The sequence below is a fragment of the Pleurodeles waltl genome, chromosome 12 (genome assembly GCF_031143425.1).
Source record: "Pleurodeles waltl isolate 20211129_DDA chromosome 12, aPleWal1.hap1.20221129, whole genome shotgun sequence".
In the NCBI taxonomy this organism is placed as follows: Eukaryota; Metazoa; Chordata; class Amphibia; order Caudata; family Salamandridae; genus Pleurodeles; species Pleurodeles waltl.
The window spans coordinates 329,628,972-329,649,235 of record NC_090451.1 but is presented as its reverse complement, the minus strand read 5'-3'; the positions used below and the strand labels follow the sequence as shown (position 1 = coordinate 329,649,235).

At 45.5% G+C, this 20,264-nt stretch overlaps 2 protein-coding genes across 2 annotated transcripts in view; both read right to left on the bottom strand.

Moving 5' to 3' along the window:
* LOC138267476 (sorting nexin-20-like) overlaps positions 1–20,264 on the bottom strand; it is a 167,172-nt gene that overhangs the window by 88,379 nt on the left and 58,529 nt on the right. The gene's annotated exons all lie outside the window — the stretch shown is intronic.
* LOC138267475 (sorting nexin-20-like) overlaps positions 1,186–20,264 on the bottom strand; it is a 115,654-nt gene continuing 96,575 nt past the window's right edge. Inside the window, exon 4 of the mRNA XM_069216443.1 lies at positions 1,186–5,787. Coding sequence (XP_069072544.1) covers positions 5,119–5,787 — 669 coding nt within the window. The 3' untranslated portion in view covers positions 1,186–5,118. The remainder of the gene's footprint in view (positions 5,788–20,264) is intronic.

Sequence of the window (20,264 nt, the reverse complement as noted above, 5' to 3'; positions counted from 1 at the left end):
GGCTCCAATGATGTCACACTCACACGTACTGCGGCTGACAAAGTCTTGTGGCTTGTCCTCCTAAACTCCAATTCACACAAAACTAATGCAAAATATTGCAAGCACTAATCGAAAAACAAAACCCAAAACAAATCTGCTGGTTTACTATAGGAAAGGTAACACAATTGTTTCAGAAACCTTACGGATTTTTCACTGATGGCTCTTTCCACACTTACAGCTACTCCTTCTTTCTCAGTCTCCCAGATTCGCAAGCAAAATTCAACCCACAAATTTTACTCTTAACTGATCAATGGATCTGTCCTGGTAAAGATAGGACTCCCCAGATCTCAGTTGAAATGTTCTCTCACCCACTTTAACTCACAAACTGAATTGTTGACCACACCCGATCAACCTACTAAACCAGACAGATTACAACATAAACCAAGTGTTTCATACACTCTTCAATATACTCCGGAGTCTTAGACCACACAGGGTCCGTACATCAACAACCATGTGGACAATTTTTGAGCACAAAGTGCCACACACATATGAAGTTTGACGACTTCCCTACTTTCATCCTGCGGAGTATGCCCACTCCTACTACAACTTCATTTGGAGTATGCAAACTACCTAAAACCCTCACAAACCTCACAGTTCACACACAATTTGCATAAGCTGTGCAAGCGCAACCTATTTCACTCACATTATCACTAGAACGTCGGGAACATCCTCAAACACCCATTAGCAGGATCCAGGGACTGGGAAAGTCATTTCTGGACTTAAGGGAACATCATTTTCTCTCCAATTATCATCAATGAAAAACAAAATCCAAATCTCAATAATAATGAATTCTCAAAGGACCAACTCATCAAACTGCTACCATCTCTGTGCACACCTGTCACTCTGACCCGAATGTCTATGGCAAGCTCTTAAGGAGACTAACCATTAGTCTGCTACCATAACTGTTAGCGCGTCAGACCTTAATAAGTAAACTTACAAGGGGACACGAATAGGTCAATGAACCTTTTGACTTGCAACTAAGAAGTTCTTACCATAGCTCCAGTACATAAATCAATAATCGATACACAATAATCAACAATCAGTAGTCAATAAAATCAATAATCAATGGAGTCAGTAATTATCATGCACCATGACCTTTCAGTCATGAATAACCACACTTTTAGTAAAAGTTTAGAATGTTTATTTCCCTATATTAACAACACTAAGGTCATGTAGATTAATCTAAAAATCAAATGAAACACATACAGAAACAACACTGGTTGTCCAAAGTGGCGGAAGAAACGCAGTCTAATCAAAGCTTGAACTACAACACATCCTAAAGTTATGATGCAAATCATTAGCAGAGTCAGCTGCGTTGACGATATGAGATACATGAAGTTAAGCAGAGAAATCCATCAAGCATTAGTCTCTATTTTCATAAATCAGGATCCTCAACTAACATCAGATTAGCATCAACATCTTGGGCTTCATGCAAAACAATTTAGTAACACCAATTTGGAAAGAATCTAACTATGATAGAGTCATAGTCAAACAGCGCAGTTGGTACCTAGAAAGGAAAAACAAATATGCATAATAATCAAGTTTTAGAGTATACCTATCCTTGATATGGATCAGCAAAGCAGAATCAGTCTTCATCCTCAGGACAGCAGTCGATTAGCAAGGCATCAGGCTCTCAGTCAGGGGGATATGAGCCCAATGTCGGAATAGCAGAATGATCTCTCTTCTCTCAAAATATCGGAATGAATTGTCTTTCAGAATCTTCTCCCTCTGCGGCGTTGTTTTATCATAGTCACCTAAACTATCTCCTGATTCCCTATTGGTCAGTTAATCGTATGTTCACACTCTGTCCAATTAAACTACTATACTAAATCTATGAATTCTAATATTTCTCCATTCTCATATTGTTGATTGGTTCGTCTTGTGATGTCTTCATCATCCGGCTTGCCAGGTGACAATATTGTTTCAGCTTCCACTCTAGTTAGAATCTTCATTGTTCTTGTCCTGGGAAAGTCAGTCCCACACACATTACACATAAAACGTTGCATTAGAAAGAACATCATCTCCTAGCAGCCGGTTCTCACGAAAAGCTTCCATTATGAGAACATTTAAACAATACAATAGACAGTTCACAGTTTAATTCACTTGGTCAGCATTTGTATTAAACGCTAAGAAATACAGCTTCTACATGAGGCCTGGCAAAATAGGCCAAGACACTCGCTAAGTTAAGGCCTACAATTTATAAAGCTAAAGCTAAATTCATCACCCTTAATATGACAGATTACGGCATTATTGAAAAAATAAAGTACACTGTTCCAAAAGAAAGACCCAAGTCTACTAGGCACTTCTAAATATAGAAGCAAAAGCCCTCACACATCCGTTTGGTGTCATGCTTCATTATAGGGCTTGCTCCTTGCCAGACCGGTGCTGCAATGTCTGACGGAGATCTTTTGTAGTGATCTGTGCCGTAGTATGGAGTGAATAGGAATAAATTTAAACCTATAGGCAAAAAAGAAAAAAGCTGGAGAGAAAAAGGTTTAAAATTGGCTCGGCAACCCACTCGAAAAACAAAATTTATCACGCGAGAACGGGTGCCGGTCAAGATTAAAAAACAGTACTGAGTGAAAGGTAAGTGATGATCCCACACTCTACCAAAATAGTGGAGGAAGAGATATTCTTTGACCACTAAAGGAAGTCAATATGTTTCACGTCTCAAAAAGTCCTACCAGATCAACTGGCGCTTCATCAGGACTATGTGCAATAACCTTCTCCTAAGCTTAGCGTGAAAACTACACAAAGTTGAGTCCCTTTTCACATATATGCTACATTTATTTGTAATATTGTGATGGTTTTGCTGGTTTTCTTACTTATCGAGACCCGTGGAGTGGGAGCGGGGCTGAGCGGCGCTTGATCATCGGGGGACGCGACATTCGTTCCTCTCGATTTATCTTCACCCTTACGCTCATCGGGAATAATAGCCTTCCTTTCCCTATCGCGTGCCGCTTAATGCGGTTTTATTCCCGCCGCAGCGTAGTTCTTGGATTTCTGCGCCCGCGGAGCGGATTAAGGAGTGATTTACTCAGTCTCCAAGAGAGACCGAGTGAGTGCTGCTTTAGAGAGCAGTCTGCTCTCTATTTTTAGCTTTTTCGAGCCCGCACATGCGCAGACTCGGAGATTCCGTTTTTCTTCGGAGTCTCTGTCCAGTGCAGCGCGCGGATCGCACAAAAGCTTATTCTGCCCCTCAGAACGCCAGAGGCGAATAAACGAACAGGCCTCGCCTAGGAGTCTGCTGCAGGTGCTCCCTCCACGTGATTTGGGTCATCAATATAATTGTACATCTGTACATTTTACAAGTTATACTCTTTAACTAAAGAGCTTATTTACCTGCTGGGGCTGCCTCCCCCTTGAACTCCATCTGTATCCTGCCATGGCTTATTTTGCTGGGGAGGATGAATACTACCAGGAGGAAGTGGAAGGTCCCTTCCCTGAACAGATGGAGGAGAGATTGGTGCGAGCCCTTGGCCACCATGTTCAAGACTCTGTCAATCAGTCTTTGATAAAAGCACTTAAACCATTTAGTAGACTCTTGGTCAGATATGGACAGAGAGAATTGATGGGACCCCCCTCCCACTGGATCACGAAGCAATGAATCTCAACCCAGAGAACCTGGTTTTACCAACATGGGACCGGTGGGTCCTTTATCTTCAGGAGAGATCCTTTCCCAAATGGCTTTGGCTGTGCTCAATGATAATGAATATCGTTCAGATCTCCAACCCCCTTCTGAAAATGTTCCTACTCCTTCAGGGGCGCATAAAGATCGTTCTCAGTCTTCCGACTCACATTCTGATTCAGATATTTCGGAACCCAAACTTTCGGGAAAGCGCAAACGAAAATCTAAACGCTATGACTTTGAAGAGGTATCTCTTCAAGGGAATCTACTTTTTGTTCCAGAAAACATTATACACCCCAGATCAACTGAATGGGTTCCTTGCACTGAAGTAGCCCATTATGTGCAGGATAGACTTCGCGGGGGTTTTGATAAAGATGTACGTAGTACCCTTCGATCTGAATGCACCCGCCCCTCTCTTGTGGGCAAGGTGGCTGACACTCCGGAGCTTGACCCCAGTGTGGCGACATTTCTCAAGAAATTTACCAAAGATCCCAAAAAAGGACTGGATCACACAACTAAAGTTGACAAATCAGATCTAATAAAAGGGATTTCATGTAACCGACATTCACATTTACAAAATTAAAAGGTCATAAATTTAACAATGTAAAATGAAGTTAAACCACTTGTAGCTTTAATGTCAAGTCCAGAAGCCCTCAGGCATAAGGCAGTGAAAGTGACAAGATGATAGAGCCTGAAAGACCCAGTGAAAGTAACACTGTGCTCTTCATGATTCACAATCGAGAGGTTGTGCTTTCTCTTCTGCATGGATGTGCACTGTTCACTGTGTGGTGGAAGGTTGTGCTACTGCCAGCTGTACTGTATATATTTTGTGCACGATGGAAGCTTCTAATCATTCTGCTTGTGATGTTCCCATTCTGTCCTGGATACATGGGAAAAGCTTGCTCTGCTGCAATCCTTGATAGGTACCTGCTCTGTGGGCGAGGAAACCTCACCTGGTGCTGTCTGTTTGTGTGCGTGTGCGTGTGAATGAAACCTGGACCACTGATGTCCACGTTGTTGCCTACTTATTGTATGTGGGTGCATGTGTGTAAGAGAGAGGGGAGCAGAAGCTTGCACAGCTGTGCTTGTACCTAATCCGCTTGAGTAAGGGAAGCTTGCACTGCGGCTGCCCGGGCTGTACCTTTTCTGTTGTGTTGATATTTGCTCTTTGCATGAACAGACTATGCTAGCACAACTTGTGTAGGTCTTTGTGCTGTGCCTGTTCTGTGTGTGAGGAAAATTTGCCCTGCTCATGGTCATACTGTAATTATGCTGTGGGTGTTAGTGAAGCTCGCAAAACACTCTCATATATATTTAGAAATCGAAAAGTATTTTGACGCTGGTCTCCTGTCTGCCCGATAATGATCCCCCCCAGCAGCAGCTTCTTTACAGCACATGGTCACTATATGCCCCATTTCTTCTCCTGCATCCCGCTTTTGTTTCTGTGGCAGCTAGTGCGTGTATTCCTGAACTACCAGCTCTTTCAGAGTAACAGCTCTGAGCTGGACCTGTCTCGATTCGCCTTCTCGCAGCTTCTCTTGAAACGCAGCAAACTCTTTCCCGAGCTGGTACGCCAGGATAATCATGGCCTCGAGCAAAGGCACGTAGTACTTATGGCCGTGGTGACTGTGCAGAAGAAATACCGCCTTTTCCCCCGCCTCAAAGGCGTCGGCAGGGTTCTGCAGGTCCCTGTGACACACCAGTATGGCGCAGAGGGTAGGGACGGTCAGAGCAGGGCAGTGAGGGCTCAGCTTTTCCTGCAGATTCAGCATGTGCAGAAAAATGTCTAAGGCATCCGTGTACTGCCCCCCTCGCAGACAGCTGTAGGCCTCCTCCAGCTGCGGCTTTGTGAAGAAGTCGATGAAATCCGCCGACCTCCGGATGCATCTCACTGAATACAGCGCTCCCAGATAATCCTGTAAAGCTAATTTTCTTTCGTTGATCATTTCCTCTGAGAAGTTTCCCGTCACCCTCTTCCTGGGAAACAAAATCTCTTCCATTTCTTCCTTGAAATCCCGCAAAAGAGTTCTGTGCAGCTTCTCGAAGTCTGAGTATCGGCGCTCAATGATCGATTTGCTTTCATCAAAGCTTCCTGTCTTGACTATGATGACCTGATACATCTAAAAGGACAAACATTAAACATTACATTTCTGAAAAAAAATGAAACGGTATACTATAATACATAGCAATGCAGTAAACAATGTCTTACGTTAAGACATTGTGTTTCAGCTTGTTACCACCGAATAGCAATTAGAACTGATTGTTCGTCAAGCACCTTTTGTCCAGTATTTCTCTATTATTTATAATAATGCATTATTTTCTTTTTGCACATTACACCTCTTACCTTCGTAGCACTTATATATTTGCCTCAGTTTCATAGTGTGTTTATAAAACCTGATTTTATATCGTTTTTCCTCTCTTTCCTATTTTTCAGTTGTGTAATTTGCAGACACTCAGCAATCATTTTTACATTCCACTTAATATTCAACCTTATGGGCACTCATCCTATTTGAGCTTTCTAAAGCAGGGTGTCCTACAGAGATTCGGGTGAGACAGATCCATGCCAGATTTTCAGGATATCCTATGACTATTAAAAATATTTCCACTTAGTCCCACTATAAGCAAATCTATCTCATGTGGCCACCGTGAAAATCTGGTACGGATCGGGCTGTCATGAAACTAAGTTGGACGCATTTGCTTTACAGTAATTGATTGCGACAAGAAAACACAAAATACGTTTGATCAATCCCCTCACCACACTCTTTGGATATGGTGGATGTGTCCAATCTTGGTTTTCTTCCTCCAAGAGCAGCCACACATCAAAACAAACTTGAATCCTTTGTATCCAAAATTCCCAACATCGCTGTCAGGGCCCATGACTATCCTGCCTCTCTGTTGACTTTCTTCTATAGCTACATGTTCGTGGTGTCTCACATACTACAATATCATTGCAGAAGATACCACTTGTATGTCAATGACATCCAGCTCACCCTCCAATTTCAGTGTCTGCAACATCTTCACTGCCAGGGTACCCAAGAACAGCAGTACTATGTGTGGTTCTGCAGTTCCTGGGGCTCAGAAAATACCACAAGAAGCCTGTTACTGCAGGCTGAGAGATTAACAGACCTGGGGCTGCCTTTTCTCGAGCACCTGGGTTTTGGATGTTGCCCCTCCAACCCCAAACTGGCAGTCACCTGCCTGAGTGTTTTAGCTGCATTTTAAAAATGCTCCACATGTTGTCCTGTTCAGGGTTTCACTCTTTTCTTTTCCTTTGCCATAATATCTATTTCTACGTTGGATCCTACCTGAGTTTTTCAATTAATTATGTTTCCTGTCATGGATTAATGTAATTTCCTTTTATGTTCAGTTACTATATAAAGTCTTCAGTCTGGTTGAAGGGTAGTTTGCAAGAAAGCTGTGTTCCTTTGCTTGTTTTCTCCCTCCTTCCACTTGCTGATTCTGACTCTTAGCTCCAGTAAACTTGCACTGTTGGATTCCTGATTTTTGGCATCTTCAACCCTTTAAAGTTTTCATCCAGCAAGAATATGTGTTTTTAAACCTTTGGCTTTTTCCTCCTGAGAAGGTGGCAGCTTCTCATTGGAGTTTGCCTGCCACATAGTCCATTGTTTGGTTACATTGTGGCTTCCAAAATCAGTCAGCCTTACCCTCGACAGTTGAAGATATATATCTGTATTACAAGTAGGTGTCCAGCCCTGAGCACCAATCAGAAGAGGCAACTGAGGTCGGCCATCAAGTGGCACACTGACTGAAAGAAAATCACCATTGGGCATAGATCAACAGGATGTGCCTATTTGATCAGAAGACAGATATACTTCTCTTAGTCCAGTAAATGCTTCACTTCTCCTATCCATTATGTGTTCTCTTTCACATTGCACTCTCACTCTCTTAACCCCTTCGCTGCCAGGCCTTTTCCCCCTCCTGTGCCGAGCCTTTTTTTGGCTATTTGGAGCAGTTCGCGCTTAGGCCCTCATAACTTTTTGTTCACATAAGCTACCCACGCCAAATTTGCGTCCTTTTTTTCCAACATCCTAGGGATTCTAGGGGTACCAAGACTTTGTGGGTTACCCAGAAGAAGGCCAAGAAATTAGCCAAAATACAGTGAAAATTTCGTTTTTTTCAAAAAAATTGGAAAAAGAGGCTGCAGAAGAAGGCTTGTGGTTTTTGTCCCTGAAAAGGGCATCAACAAAGGGTTTGCGGTGCTAAAATCACCAGCTTCCCAGCTTTCAGGAACAGGCAGACTTGAATCAGAAAACCCAATTTTTCAACACAATTGTGGCATTTTACTGGGACATACCCCATTTTTACGATTTTTTGTGCTTTCAGCCTCCTTCCAGTCAGTGACAGAAATGGGCATGAAACCAACGCTGGATCCCAGAAACCACAACATTTCTGAAAAGTAGACAAAATTCTGAATTCAGAAAGGGGTAATTTGTGTAGATCCTACAAGGGTTTCCTACAGAAAATAACAACTGAAAAAGAAAAATATTGAAATTGAGGTGAAAAAAAAACAATTTTTCTCTACGTTTTACTCTCTAACTTTTTCCTGCAATGTCAGATTTTCGAAAGCAATATACCGTTACGTCTGTTGGACTCTTCTGGTTGCGGGGATATATAGGGATTGTAGGTTCATTAAGAACTCTAGGTACCCAGAGCCAATAAATGACCTGCACCCTGCAGTGGGTTTTCATTCTATGCCGGATATACAGCAATTCATTTGCTGAAATATAAAGAGTAAAAAATAGCTATCAAGAAACCCTTTGTATTTCCAAAATGGGCACAGGATAAGGTGTTGAGAAGCAGTGGTTATTTGCACATCTCTGAATTCCGGGGTGCCCATACTAGCATGTGAATTACAGGGCATTTCTCAAATAGACGTCTTTTTTACACACTGTCTTACATTTGGAAGGGAAAAATGTAGAGAAAGACAAGGGGCAATAACACTTGTTTTGCTATTCTATGTTCCCCCTAGTCTCCCGATAAAAATGATACCTCACTTGTGTGGGTAGGCCTAGCGCCCGCGACAGGAAACGCCCCAAAGCGCAACGTGGACACATCCATATTTTTGAAAGAAAACAGAGGTGTTTTTTGCAAAGTGCCTACCTGTAGATTTTGGCCTCTAGCTCAGCCGGCACCTAGGGAAACCTACCAAACCTGTGCATTTCTGAAAACTAGAGACCTAGGGGAATCCAAGATGGGGTGACTTGTGAGGCTCGGACCAGGTTCTGTTACCCAGAATCCTTTGCAAACCTCAAAATTTGGCTAAAAAAACACATGTTCCTCACATTTCTGTGGCAGAAAGTTCTGGAATCTGAGAGGAGCCACAAATTTCCTTCCACCCAGCGTTCCCCCAAGTCTCCCGATAAAAATGATACCTCACTTGTGTGGGTAGGCCTAGCGCCCGCAACAGGAAACGCCCCAAAACACAACGTGGACACATCACATTTTTTCATAGAAAACAGTGCCTACCTGTGGATTTTGGCCTCTAGCTCAGCCGGCACCTGGGGAAACCTAGCAAACCAGCGCATTTTTAAAAACTAGAGACCTAAGGGAATCCAAGATGTGGTGACTTGCGGGGCTCTGACCAGGTCCTGTTACCCAGAATCATTTGCAAACATCAAAATTTGGCCAAAAAACACTTTTTCCTCTCATTTCGGTGACAGAAAGTTCTGGAATCTGAGAGGAGCCACAAATTTCCTTCCACCCAGCGTTCCCCTAAGTCTCTCGATAAAAATGGTACCTCACTTGTGTGGGTAGGCCTAGCGCCCACGAAAGGAAATGGCCCAAAACAGAACGTGGACACAACATATTTTTTCACATAAAACAGAGGTGTTTTTTGCAAAGTGCCAACCTGTGGATTTTGGCCTCTAGCTCAGCCGGCCCCAGGCCCCCCCCCCCCCAGGAGCGACCCTTGCCTACGGGGTCGCTCCCCCTGCGTGACATTGGCGCCAAAAATCAAATCCCCGGTGCCTAGTGGTTTCTGCCCCCTTGACCTAAAATCGACCAGAAATGGTCTAAATACAATTTGCCCCCCAGGGAAGCGACCCTTGCCTGATGGGTCGCTCCCCATCTCTAAAAAAAAAAAAAAAAAAAAAAAAAAACACAAAAAAAAAAATTGCCCTGCTGCCTAGAGGTTTCTGTCCCCCCGGTGGCAGATCGGCCTAATAATAGGCCGATCTGCCCCCATGGGGGGCAGAAATGGCCTAAAATAATTTTGCATCCCCAACTCCCCCCCTCCCCCCCCAGGAGCGACCCTTGCCTACGGGGTCGCTCCCCCTGCGTGACATTGGCGCCAAAAAACAAATCCCCGGTGCCTAGTGGTTTCTGCCCCCTTGGGGCAGATTGACCTAAAATTGACCAATCTGCCCCCAAGGGGGGCAGAAATGGTCTAAATACAGTTTGCCCCCCAGGAGAGCGACCCTTGCCTGATGGGTCGCTCCCCATCTCTAAAAAAACAAACAAACAAAAAAAAACACAAACAAAAAATTTGCCCTGGCGCCTAGAGGTTTCTGCCCCCAGGGGGGGCAGAAATGGCCTAAAATAAATTTGCCCCCCAAACCCACCCCCCACCCCCCCCGGGAGCGACCCTTGCCTACGGGGTTGCTCACCCTGCGTGACATTGGCACCAAAAAACAAATCCCCGGTGCCTAGTGGTTTCTGCCCCCTTGGGGGCAGATTGACCTAAAATCGACCAATCTGCCCCCAAGGGGGGCAGAAATGGTCTAAATACAATTTGCCCCCCAGGGGAGCGACCCTTGCCTGATGGGTCGCTCCCCATCTCTAAAAAAAAAAAAAAAAAAAAAAAAAACACAAAAAAAACATTTGCCCTTGTGCCTAGAGGTTTCTGCCCCCCCCCCCCGGTGGCAGAAATGGCCTAAAATAAATTTGCATCCCCAACCCCCACCGCCCCCAGGAGCGACCCTTGTCTACGGGGTCAATCCCCCTGCGTGACATTGGGGCCAAAAAACAAATCCCCGGTGCCTAGTGGTTTCTGCCCCCTTGGGGCAGATTGACCTAAAATCGACCAATCTGCCCCCAAGGGGGGCAGAAATGGTCTAAATACAGTTTTCCCCCCAGGGGAGCCACCCTTGCCTGATGGGTCGCTCCCCATCTCTAAAAAAACAAACAAACAACAAAAAAAATCACAAAAAAAAAATTTGCCCTGGCACCTAGAGGTTTCTGCCCCCCCTGGGGGCAGAAATGGCCTAAAATAAATTTGCCCCCCCAACCCCCCCCCCCCCCCCCCAGGAGCGACCCTTGCCTATGGGGTCGCTCCCCCTGCGTGACATTGGCGCCAAAAAACAAATCCCCAGTGCCTAGTGGTTTCTGCCCCCTTGGGGGCAGATTGAACTAAAATTGACCAATCTGCCCCCAAGGGAGGCAGAAATGGTCTAAATACAGTTTGCCCCCCAGGGCAGCGACCCTTGCCTGATGGGTCGCTCCCCATCTCTAAAAAATCAAACAAAAAAAAATTGCCCTTGGCGCCTAGAGGTTTCTGCCCCCCCCCCCTGGGGGCAGATCGGCCTAATAATAGTCTCAGGGGAGGCAGAAATGGCCTAAAATAAATTTGTCCCCCCAACTCGCACCCCCCCCCCTCCGGGAGCGACCCTTGCCTACGGGGTCGCTCCCCCTGCGTGACATTGGTGCCAAAAAACAAATCCCAGGTGCCTAGTGGTTTCTGCACCCTTGGGGGCAGATTGACCTAAAATCGACCAATCTGCCCCCAAGGGGGGCAGAAATGGTCTAAATACACTTTGCCCCCCAGGGGAGCAACCCTTGCCTGATGGGTCGCTCCCCATCTCTAAAAAAACAAACAAACAAAAAAAAACCTGCAAAAAAAAAATGTGCCCTGGCGCCTAGAGGTTTCTGCCCCCCCTGGGGGCAGATCGGCCTAATACCAATAGATGGCCTAAAATAAATTTGCCCCCCCACCCCCCCCCCCCACGGGGAGCGACCCTTGCCTGCAAGGTCGCTCCCCTTGCGTGACGGCGCAAAAAAAAGATCCCTGGTGCCTAGTGGTTTCTGCCCCCCTTGGGGGCAGATTGACCTAAAATCAGCCGATCTGCCCCCAAAGCGGGCAGAAATGGCCTAAATACAATTTGCCACTCCAGGGGAGCGACCCTTGTCCAAGGGGTCGCTCCCCATCTGTAAAACAAAACATACAAAAAATCCCTGGTGCCTAGTGGTGTCTGCCCCCCTTGGGGGCAGATCAGCCTAATCAAAATAGGCTGATCTACCCCCAAGGGGGGCAGAAATGGCCTAAAATAATTCCCCCCCCCCCCCAGGGAGCGACCCTTGCCTAAGGGGTCGCTCCCCTTGCGTGAAATTCATGCAAAAAAAAAAACTCCCTGGTCTCTAATGGTTTCTGCCCCTCTTGGGGGCAGATTGACCTCATCAAAATAGGCCAATCTGCCCCCAAGGGGGGCAGAAATGGCCTAAATATAATTTGCCCCCTAGGGGAGCGACCCTTGCCTAAGGGGTCGCTCCCCACCAAAAAAAAAAAGAAAAAATAACAAAAAGAAAAAAAAAAAAGAAATGATCCCTGGTGCCTAGAGGTTTCTGCCCCCCCTGGGGGCAGATCGGCCTAATAATAGGCCGATCTTCCCCCAGGGGGGGCAGAAAAGGCCTTCCCAAACAAATGCTCCCCCCCCCCGGAGCGACCCTTGCCCAAGGGGTCGCTCCCGTTGCGTGAAATTCGTGCGCAAAAAAAAAACTCCCTGGTGTCTAATGGTTTCTGCCCCCCTTGGGGGCAGATTGGCCTCATCAAAATAGGCCAATCTGCCCCCAAAGGGGGCAGAAATGGCCTAAATATATATTGCCCCCTAGGGGAGCGACCCTTGCCTAAGGGGTCGCTCCCCACCTAAAAAAAAAAAGAAAACATCACAAAAAAAAAAAAAAAAAAAAAGATCCCTGGTGCCTAGAGGTTTCTGCCCCCCCTGGGGGCAGAAAAGGCCTAATAATAGGCCGATCTGCCCCCAGGGGGGGCAGAAAAGTCCTTCCCAAAATAATGCCCCCCCTGGGAGCGACCCTTGCCCAAGGGGTCGCTCCCTTTTGACAGTTTCATGAAAAAAAAAAAATCCCTGGTGTCTAGTGGGGTTTCAAAAGCCGGATTGCAAGCAAAAGACTCATCTGCATTCATTTGCACACTGGTGGGCCTTCCTTGGCTGGAAGGGTGAGGGGAGCTCACACTTACACTTCAATAGGGAAGTGCCTGTCCCCACACAAAGGGCGGATTACCCCCTACTGATAGACTGGAGCCAGGGCTGGGATGAAATGGGACCTGTGCACTTCAAGGAGCTGCTTTGAAGTGCCCCACTTCAAAGGCACTTTTTGGTGTAATTACTGGAGCTCTGACCCTAGCAAATCAGATCACTACTGGACTTGGGAAGAACTCTGCTGGAGTAAAGACTGGTGTGCTGTAAGGATTGCCACTCAGCCTGGATTGGCTGTTCCAAGGAACTGCTTCTCTGCATTGTTGAGCTGCCTGCTGCCTGCTGATCTCTGCTCTGCTGAGGACAAGGACTGGACCCATCTTTCTGACCCAGAGTGAGTGTCTCCAAGGGCTTGCTTGCTTGCCCTGTTCTTCTGAAGTCTCAGGAACATCAAAGACTGCTTGCAACCCTCCTGGTGCTGCTTGACTCCGCCATCTATGGGCCCTACCCTTGCCTGAGTTGCGCCCTCCAGTCCTGGGCCTCAGAAGTGGGTTCTGTAGCTGATTTATTCAAAAACTGGCGCATTGCCTCGAGTGTGGGAGAAAGTCCGATGCATCGCTTCTTCGATGACGAAGTAGAGGCTGCTCAGTGACAGCAGATTCACAGTCTGTGCAGACTGATAATGAAGTTCTGTGGGTATGGACAACAACAATGAATCAATGAATCCCATTTACTTCAACGGAGTTCTACGCCGACGGGGACCCGGCTGCGAGGATGGGAACTGATACATCATGCCATCGACATGGACACTTAGCTCCATCAAAAATACTGTTTTGGCAGACCCTGCATGGGTTCTGTAGCCGGCCTACTCTCCACTGTGGTCGGACTGAACATTAGATCTGCACTGGATTTGTTCTAAACTAGTGTGAAGTCCTTTTTTGGGTCTTTTCACTGTGTTACTCTGTGTGTGTGTGTGTGTTGCATAAATACTTTAAACACTGCCTCTTAAGCCTGACGGCTCTGTGCAAAGCTACCAGAGGGCGAGTACAGGTTAATTTAGGGAGTGTCACTTACTTACCCTGACTAGGATTGTCGTCCCTACTTAAACGGGGTGCTTACCTCTGCCAACTGGAGACCCAATTTCCAACAATGGCCAATTACATTTCAGCTTCTTCTTGAGGAGAAATGTATATATTAGGGGAAATGTAGCATATATATTTTCTGCCCAATCAAAAAGTGGTGAAAGAAGGATAAGAAGTGTTCTGTGAAACATATTGCAAGTACCTACACACAATCCTTAAATGTTTGAACAGTTTATTGATTCTAGCCATTGCACACTGCTGATTACTAATCCTGTTCTTCCATGATTTCATTTAGCTCAAGGTTTCATCAGCACAGGGGTATAAGACCAAGCCACATTGTCAAAGAAGGGCCTTTATTTGAAGTATACACATATCAAACAGTACAAGAAAGGTAAGGGACCCCACAGAGAAACACAGCTAAATATCAGAAAAATGGCTATAGCTCAACACTCCTATCATCAAAGGACCTGAATATGTCCAACAGACAATCCTTGTGGTAGAGTGGATTCTATAATTGAAGGAGGGGTCGATGATGGCATTAACTGTGGCTGACACATCTAAGAGGCTGACCATGGTGTGGTCATTTTCAGATGCTTGGGTGTTAATGTAAACCAAGATATCAAGTAAGACTTTTCTATGTGTGCTTGAAGCAGGTTCCAATTATACAAGTTACATTATTGTTGTCACATATAGGTTAGATTTGTCAGGGCGTGCATGCATTCATTTGGGAGAAGGCATGATGCTATGTAGAATGAATTTTAAATCGTGGTGAACGACCTAAGTTTAGTTAGGTTTAGTTGGAGTAAGTGCTGTTTTGTAGTCAGATGACAAGGAATGCTCCCTTGAATGTAGGTTAGGGGAACAGGATTATTAAATCTACATATGCTGTACGAGATAAAAGAAGGAAGTTTATTAAGGCACCCAACAGGAGCAGTGACTGCCTGCCTTGCTGCTTGAGTCCTGCCCTGCTTTCTGAGAAGGAAGACTGGACCTGCTGCCTTCATCCCAGGGTAACCTGAGTAACTCCATGAGTTAGTTGGCTGACCTCTTGTCCTGGCCTACAGGGGCAAAACAGGCTTCAGAGGCCTCTCTGCAACTGCCCAGCTGACCTGCTGCAACTGGACCTGCCTGTACCTGCAACTGGACCTGCCTGAGTCCTGCTGCTGCATGCTAGAGTGAGCTCCTGAACCCCAATCGGTGCCTCCCAGGTCCTGGACCTTTGGCAGGCATCAGAGTGCTCCACTGTACAAAAAAAAAGGAAAAATCTTGAAGTTCCGGACTCTTCATGCTAGACATTGAGAAGGTAACGTTTTCAGCAGGACTAATCTGGTCCCTTGTCCGGCCTGTGCGCCATGGCCATCGGTCTGAACTTGTGATATTTCCCCAGTTTAGCATGACAAGATGACTGCAAGTGGCACTGTGTGCTTTTAGGTGTTATACACAGCAAAAAAAAAAAAATGGCAAATCTCTATTTGTACTGATTCGATTTGTGTTGTTTTGGTCTCAGTTTATTTATTAAAGTTTACTCTGTTTTTCAAAATTGGTTTGGAATTTTTCTTGTTTTCTGTTTATAACCACTTATGTGCTGTATAAATACTTTACACAATGCTTCAAAGTTAAACCTGACTGCTTTTGTGCCAAGCTACCAGAGGGTTAGGCACATGTTAATTTGGTGATTTTTGTGGTTCGCCCTAACAAGGGTGTGGTTGTTGCCTAAATGGGGTTTCTATCCTCCCTCCAACTGATGACCCAACCATGTTGGACTTTTTGTTTTGTTCCTCACAGATAAGCATTACAAATACATTCTAAGGCATCCTTCCCACCTTAGTCACTCATTCTAAATACCACTACAGCCCACTGGACAGCTTCACCACATTACTTGTCAGTTCCACCACATTAATGGACTCTCCATAGCTCAACTCTCTTTCCTCAGAATGGACAGCAGTTGCACCCTAACAAAATCTTCTACTTTGAGTGTCGCCCTCTACAAACACTTGAGGCAGTGATACCTCAACTTACTTTTTTGTGCACTGGATCCCCCTTCTTCTTCACTTCAGTTACAGATTTCAAATTACCATAAAGCTCATGCTTCTTCAACCATGCTGGCCTTAAAGTATTCTCTGCATTTCTTCCCTTCAACTACATAAATGGTGATACCTCCGTTGTTAAATATTAACCCCTTTGCTGCCAGGCCTTTTCCCTCTCAGGTGCCAGGCCTTTTTTTGGCTATTTGGAGCAGGGCGGGCTTAGGCCCTCATAACTTTTAAGCTACCCACGCCAAATTTGCTTCCTTTTTTTACAACACTCTCGGGATTCGAGAGGTACCCAGACTTTGTGGGTTCCCCTGAAGGAGACCAAGAAATTAGCCAAAATACAGTGAAAAGTTTGTTTTTTTTAAATGGGAAAAAGAGGCTGCAGAAGAAGGCTTGTGTTTTTTCCCCCGAAAATGGCATCAACAAAGGGTTTGTGGTGCTAAATTCACCAGGTTCCCAGCCTTCAGTAACAGACAGACTTGAATCAGAAAACCCAACTTTTCAATACAATTTTGGCATTTTACTGGGACATACCCCATGTTTATGATTTTTTGTGCTTTCAGCCTCCTTCCAGTCAGTGACAGTAATGGGTGTGAAACCAATGCTGGATCCCAGAAACCTAAACATTTCTGAAAAAGTAGACAACATTCTGAATTCAGCAATGGGTAATTTGTGTAGATCCTACAAGGGTTTCCTACAGAAAATAACACCTGAAATAAAAGAATATTGAAATTGAGGTGAAAAAAACAGCCATTTTTCTCTACATTTTACTCTGGAAGTTTTTCCTGCCTGGTCAGATTTTTGAAAGCAATATACCGTTACGTCTGCTGGACTCTTCTAGTTGCGGGGATATATAGGGCTTGTAGGTTCATCAAGAACCCTAGATACCCAGAGCCAATAAATGAGCTGCACCTTGCAGTGGGTTTTCATTCTCTACCGGGTACACAGCAATTCATTTGCTGAAATATAAGGAGTGAAAAATAGGTATCAAGAAAACCTTTGTATTTCCAAAATGGGCACAAGATAAGGTTTTGAGGAGCAGTGTTTATTTGCACATCTCTGAATTCCGGGGTGCCCATATTAGCATGTGAATTACAGGGCATTTCTCAAATAGGCATCGTTTTTACACACTGTCTTATATTTGGAAGGAAAAACTGTAGAGAAAGACAAGGGGCAATAACACTTGTTTTGCTATTCTATGTTCCCCCAAATCTCCCAATAAAAATGGTACCTCACTTGTGTGGGTAGGCCTAGCGCCCGCAACAGGAAATGCCCCAAAACACAACATGGACACATCACATTTTCCCAAAGAAAACAGAGGTGTTTTTTGCAAAGTGCCTACCTGTGGATTTTGGCCTCTAGTTCAGTCAGCATCTAGGGAAACCTACCAAACCTGTGCATTTCTGAAAACTAGAGACCTAGGGGGATATAAGATGGGGTGACTTGTGGGGCTCTCACCAAGTTCTGTTACCCAGTATCCTTTGCAAACCTCAAAATTTGGCCAAAAAACACTTTTTCCTCACATTTCGGTGACAGAAAGTTCTGGAATCTGAGAGGAGCCACAAATTTCCTTCCACACAGCGTTCCCCCAAGTCTCCCGATAAAATTGGTACCTCACTTGTGTGGGTAGGCCTAGTGCCCCCCGACAGGAAATGCCCCAAAACACTATCTGGACACATCAAAATTATCAACTACAAAACTACCTGTTTTTGCGGGAGGGGCACCTGCGTTTTTGGTCCTCGGCTCCACAGCCATCTAGGGAAACCTACCAAACCCAGACATTTTCTGAAAATGTATTTTTTCTTCATCCCTTCTGACTGATTGGATCCTAGCTAGTGCTCTCCCCAGGGGCCCATAGCAGGACAAGCTGGTCTTGTCTTCAGCACTGGGCAACCGTTGCCCAGGGCAAGACCAGCTCGTCCTGGGCACCCTAGGGGTTAAGGGGGTCATTATGACCCCGGCGGACGGCGTTAATATGGAGGAAAGTACTGTCAACAGGCTGGCGGTACTGTTTTCCATATGAAGACATTGGCGGTTAGGCTCAAGCCAAACCGCCAATGTACCACACCGCCTGCCACAGCAGTAATGACCGCAGGGCTGGAGACTTCAGTCTCCAGCCCAGCGGCCGTCACTAGCCCGCCTGCGGGATTATGACCCGCCTACCACCATGGTTTATGTGGCTTCCTTACCACCATGAAAACCATGAAAACCATGGTGGTAGGCACTATCAGTGACAGGGAATTTCCTCCCTGTCACTGAGAGGGGTCTTCCCCACCCCCTCCACATCCACAGGTTTCACCCTCACCCCCCTCCCTCTCCAGAACCCCCCTCATTCAACCACCTTCATTCACACACGCACACATGCATTCACACACTCATTCCCACATTCATCCACGCATGCAGACATCCATTCAAACACTTACATATCCATAGATGCACACACCTGCATCACACAACACACACCCGCATTCACGCATGCACAGACATACACACACACACACAACACCCCCCACCCCCCTCCCCTGTCGGAGCACCCGACTTACCTGTTGTGAGGGGATCCACCGGCAGGAGACAGGATGGGGCGCTGCTGCCAGCAGCAGTGTCCGCCAGCAGAACACCGCCAGGCCGTATCATGGGTCATGATATGATCTGGGGCAGTCTACTGGCATGGCGCTGATGCTGGCAGCAGCACCACCTTACCGCCATCCGCCGGCATGTCCACAGCCAGATTTCCACCATCCATCTGGCGGAAATCCGTCTGTGGTCATAATAGGGCAGACAGCTGGTAGCTGTGGCGTCGGTCTTTTGGCGGCCGGTGCCACAGCAGTAGGTGTTTTTTACTGCCAGGATCAAAATGACCCCCTAAGTGTGCTTATATGCCCACAACATTGATATCAAGGCATACTCTACAGCCACTGCACATGGAACACAATCTCTCATAAACCTGCTTGCCCTCTTCACTATACTAGCCCATTATGAGTGATACAAACCACATTTAATTTCATATGTTTAATGCCCAAACCATCTAGAAACTTTTTGCATTTCCCTTGTTGTAAACTGTACTCCATTATTCAAACCTAATTCTGTGGGACATCCTTCCCAATAAAACAAATCCATCAAAAATTACACTACACTCTTAGTGTTGGGATTCTTCACACAGTTCATTTGAAACTGTCCAGCAAAATCAATTCTCAGCTTCATCCAAGCATGTGCAAGCAACCCTACCTTTACCATGGGTTGATTACTAAACCTCAAATTCTTGTGTGCCTGTTTGCATACAGTGCACATGCCCACTTTCAGGAAAACCTGCATACCCTTACCAGGCCACCATTATTTCTCTTGTAAACTCTTCTTATTGGGTGTTGGTGCCAGATTCCTGCTACTTAAAACATTGTCCACCTCAAACTGAAATTCTAACAGCTTTGCACTCAGTCTCAGTACTCTTGCTGCAGCTCTTTTTGTGTTGGCAATGTCTCTACTCAAAATTTGTACTAACAATCTGTGATCTGATCATAGATTGAACCTGGTTTACCACAAAAGCATTCTAAACATCTGTATTGTCCATACACACCAGCATTTCCTTCTCACTCACTGAGCATAGCCGTTCAGTGGCCTTAAAAACCCTTGTGGAAAAAGCTATAGGAAATCTTCACCTCTCCCCTTTTGAGAGGACACAACCCCAGGACATAATCAACGGCATCCATCATAATAATGGTATTTTGATCTGGGGAAAATTAGCTCAATAACAGTGCTTTGACAAGCCTGTTTTTATCTCCTTGAAGGCCATAAGTTGCTGCAACCCTCACTAGACGTTCACACTGTCCTTTAGCTACCTTATCGAAGGATGAAATACAGCAGTAAAACCCTACATACACTTGACACAATACTCATGAATGACATCAGCTGCTTTTTACTGAATATGGCAGGCCCTCTTAAATTGCCTTGAGTAACCCTGGGCTTGGTTCCTTAACTTGGCCTAAAGATACTCTACTTCACTACTTACCAAAACGCTCACTCATCCTTCCTGACATGCAATCCTCTGTTGTTCATTCCCACCAGAACCTCTTTCAGTCTCCTCATATGTTCTAAGTCATTGTTACTAGACACGAAAACATCATCCAGTAAGATAACACACACCTTCCATCCTCTTTAACATTTCAGTCATCAATTGCTGAAACACAGCCACTGTGGATGCCAAACCAAATGGTATTCTACAAAACTTGAGAAGCACCATTCAGGGTGAAAAATGCTGTTACGTGCCTCAATTCCATCACCACCACCACCACCACCACCACCATCTATTGGCAAGCTG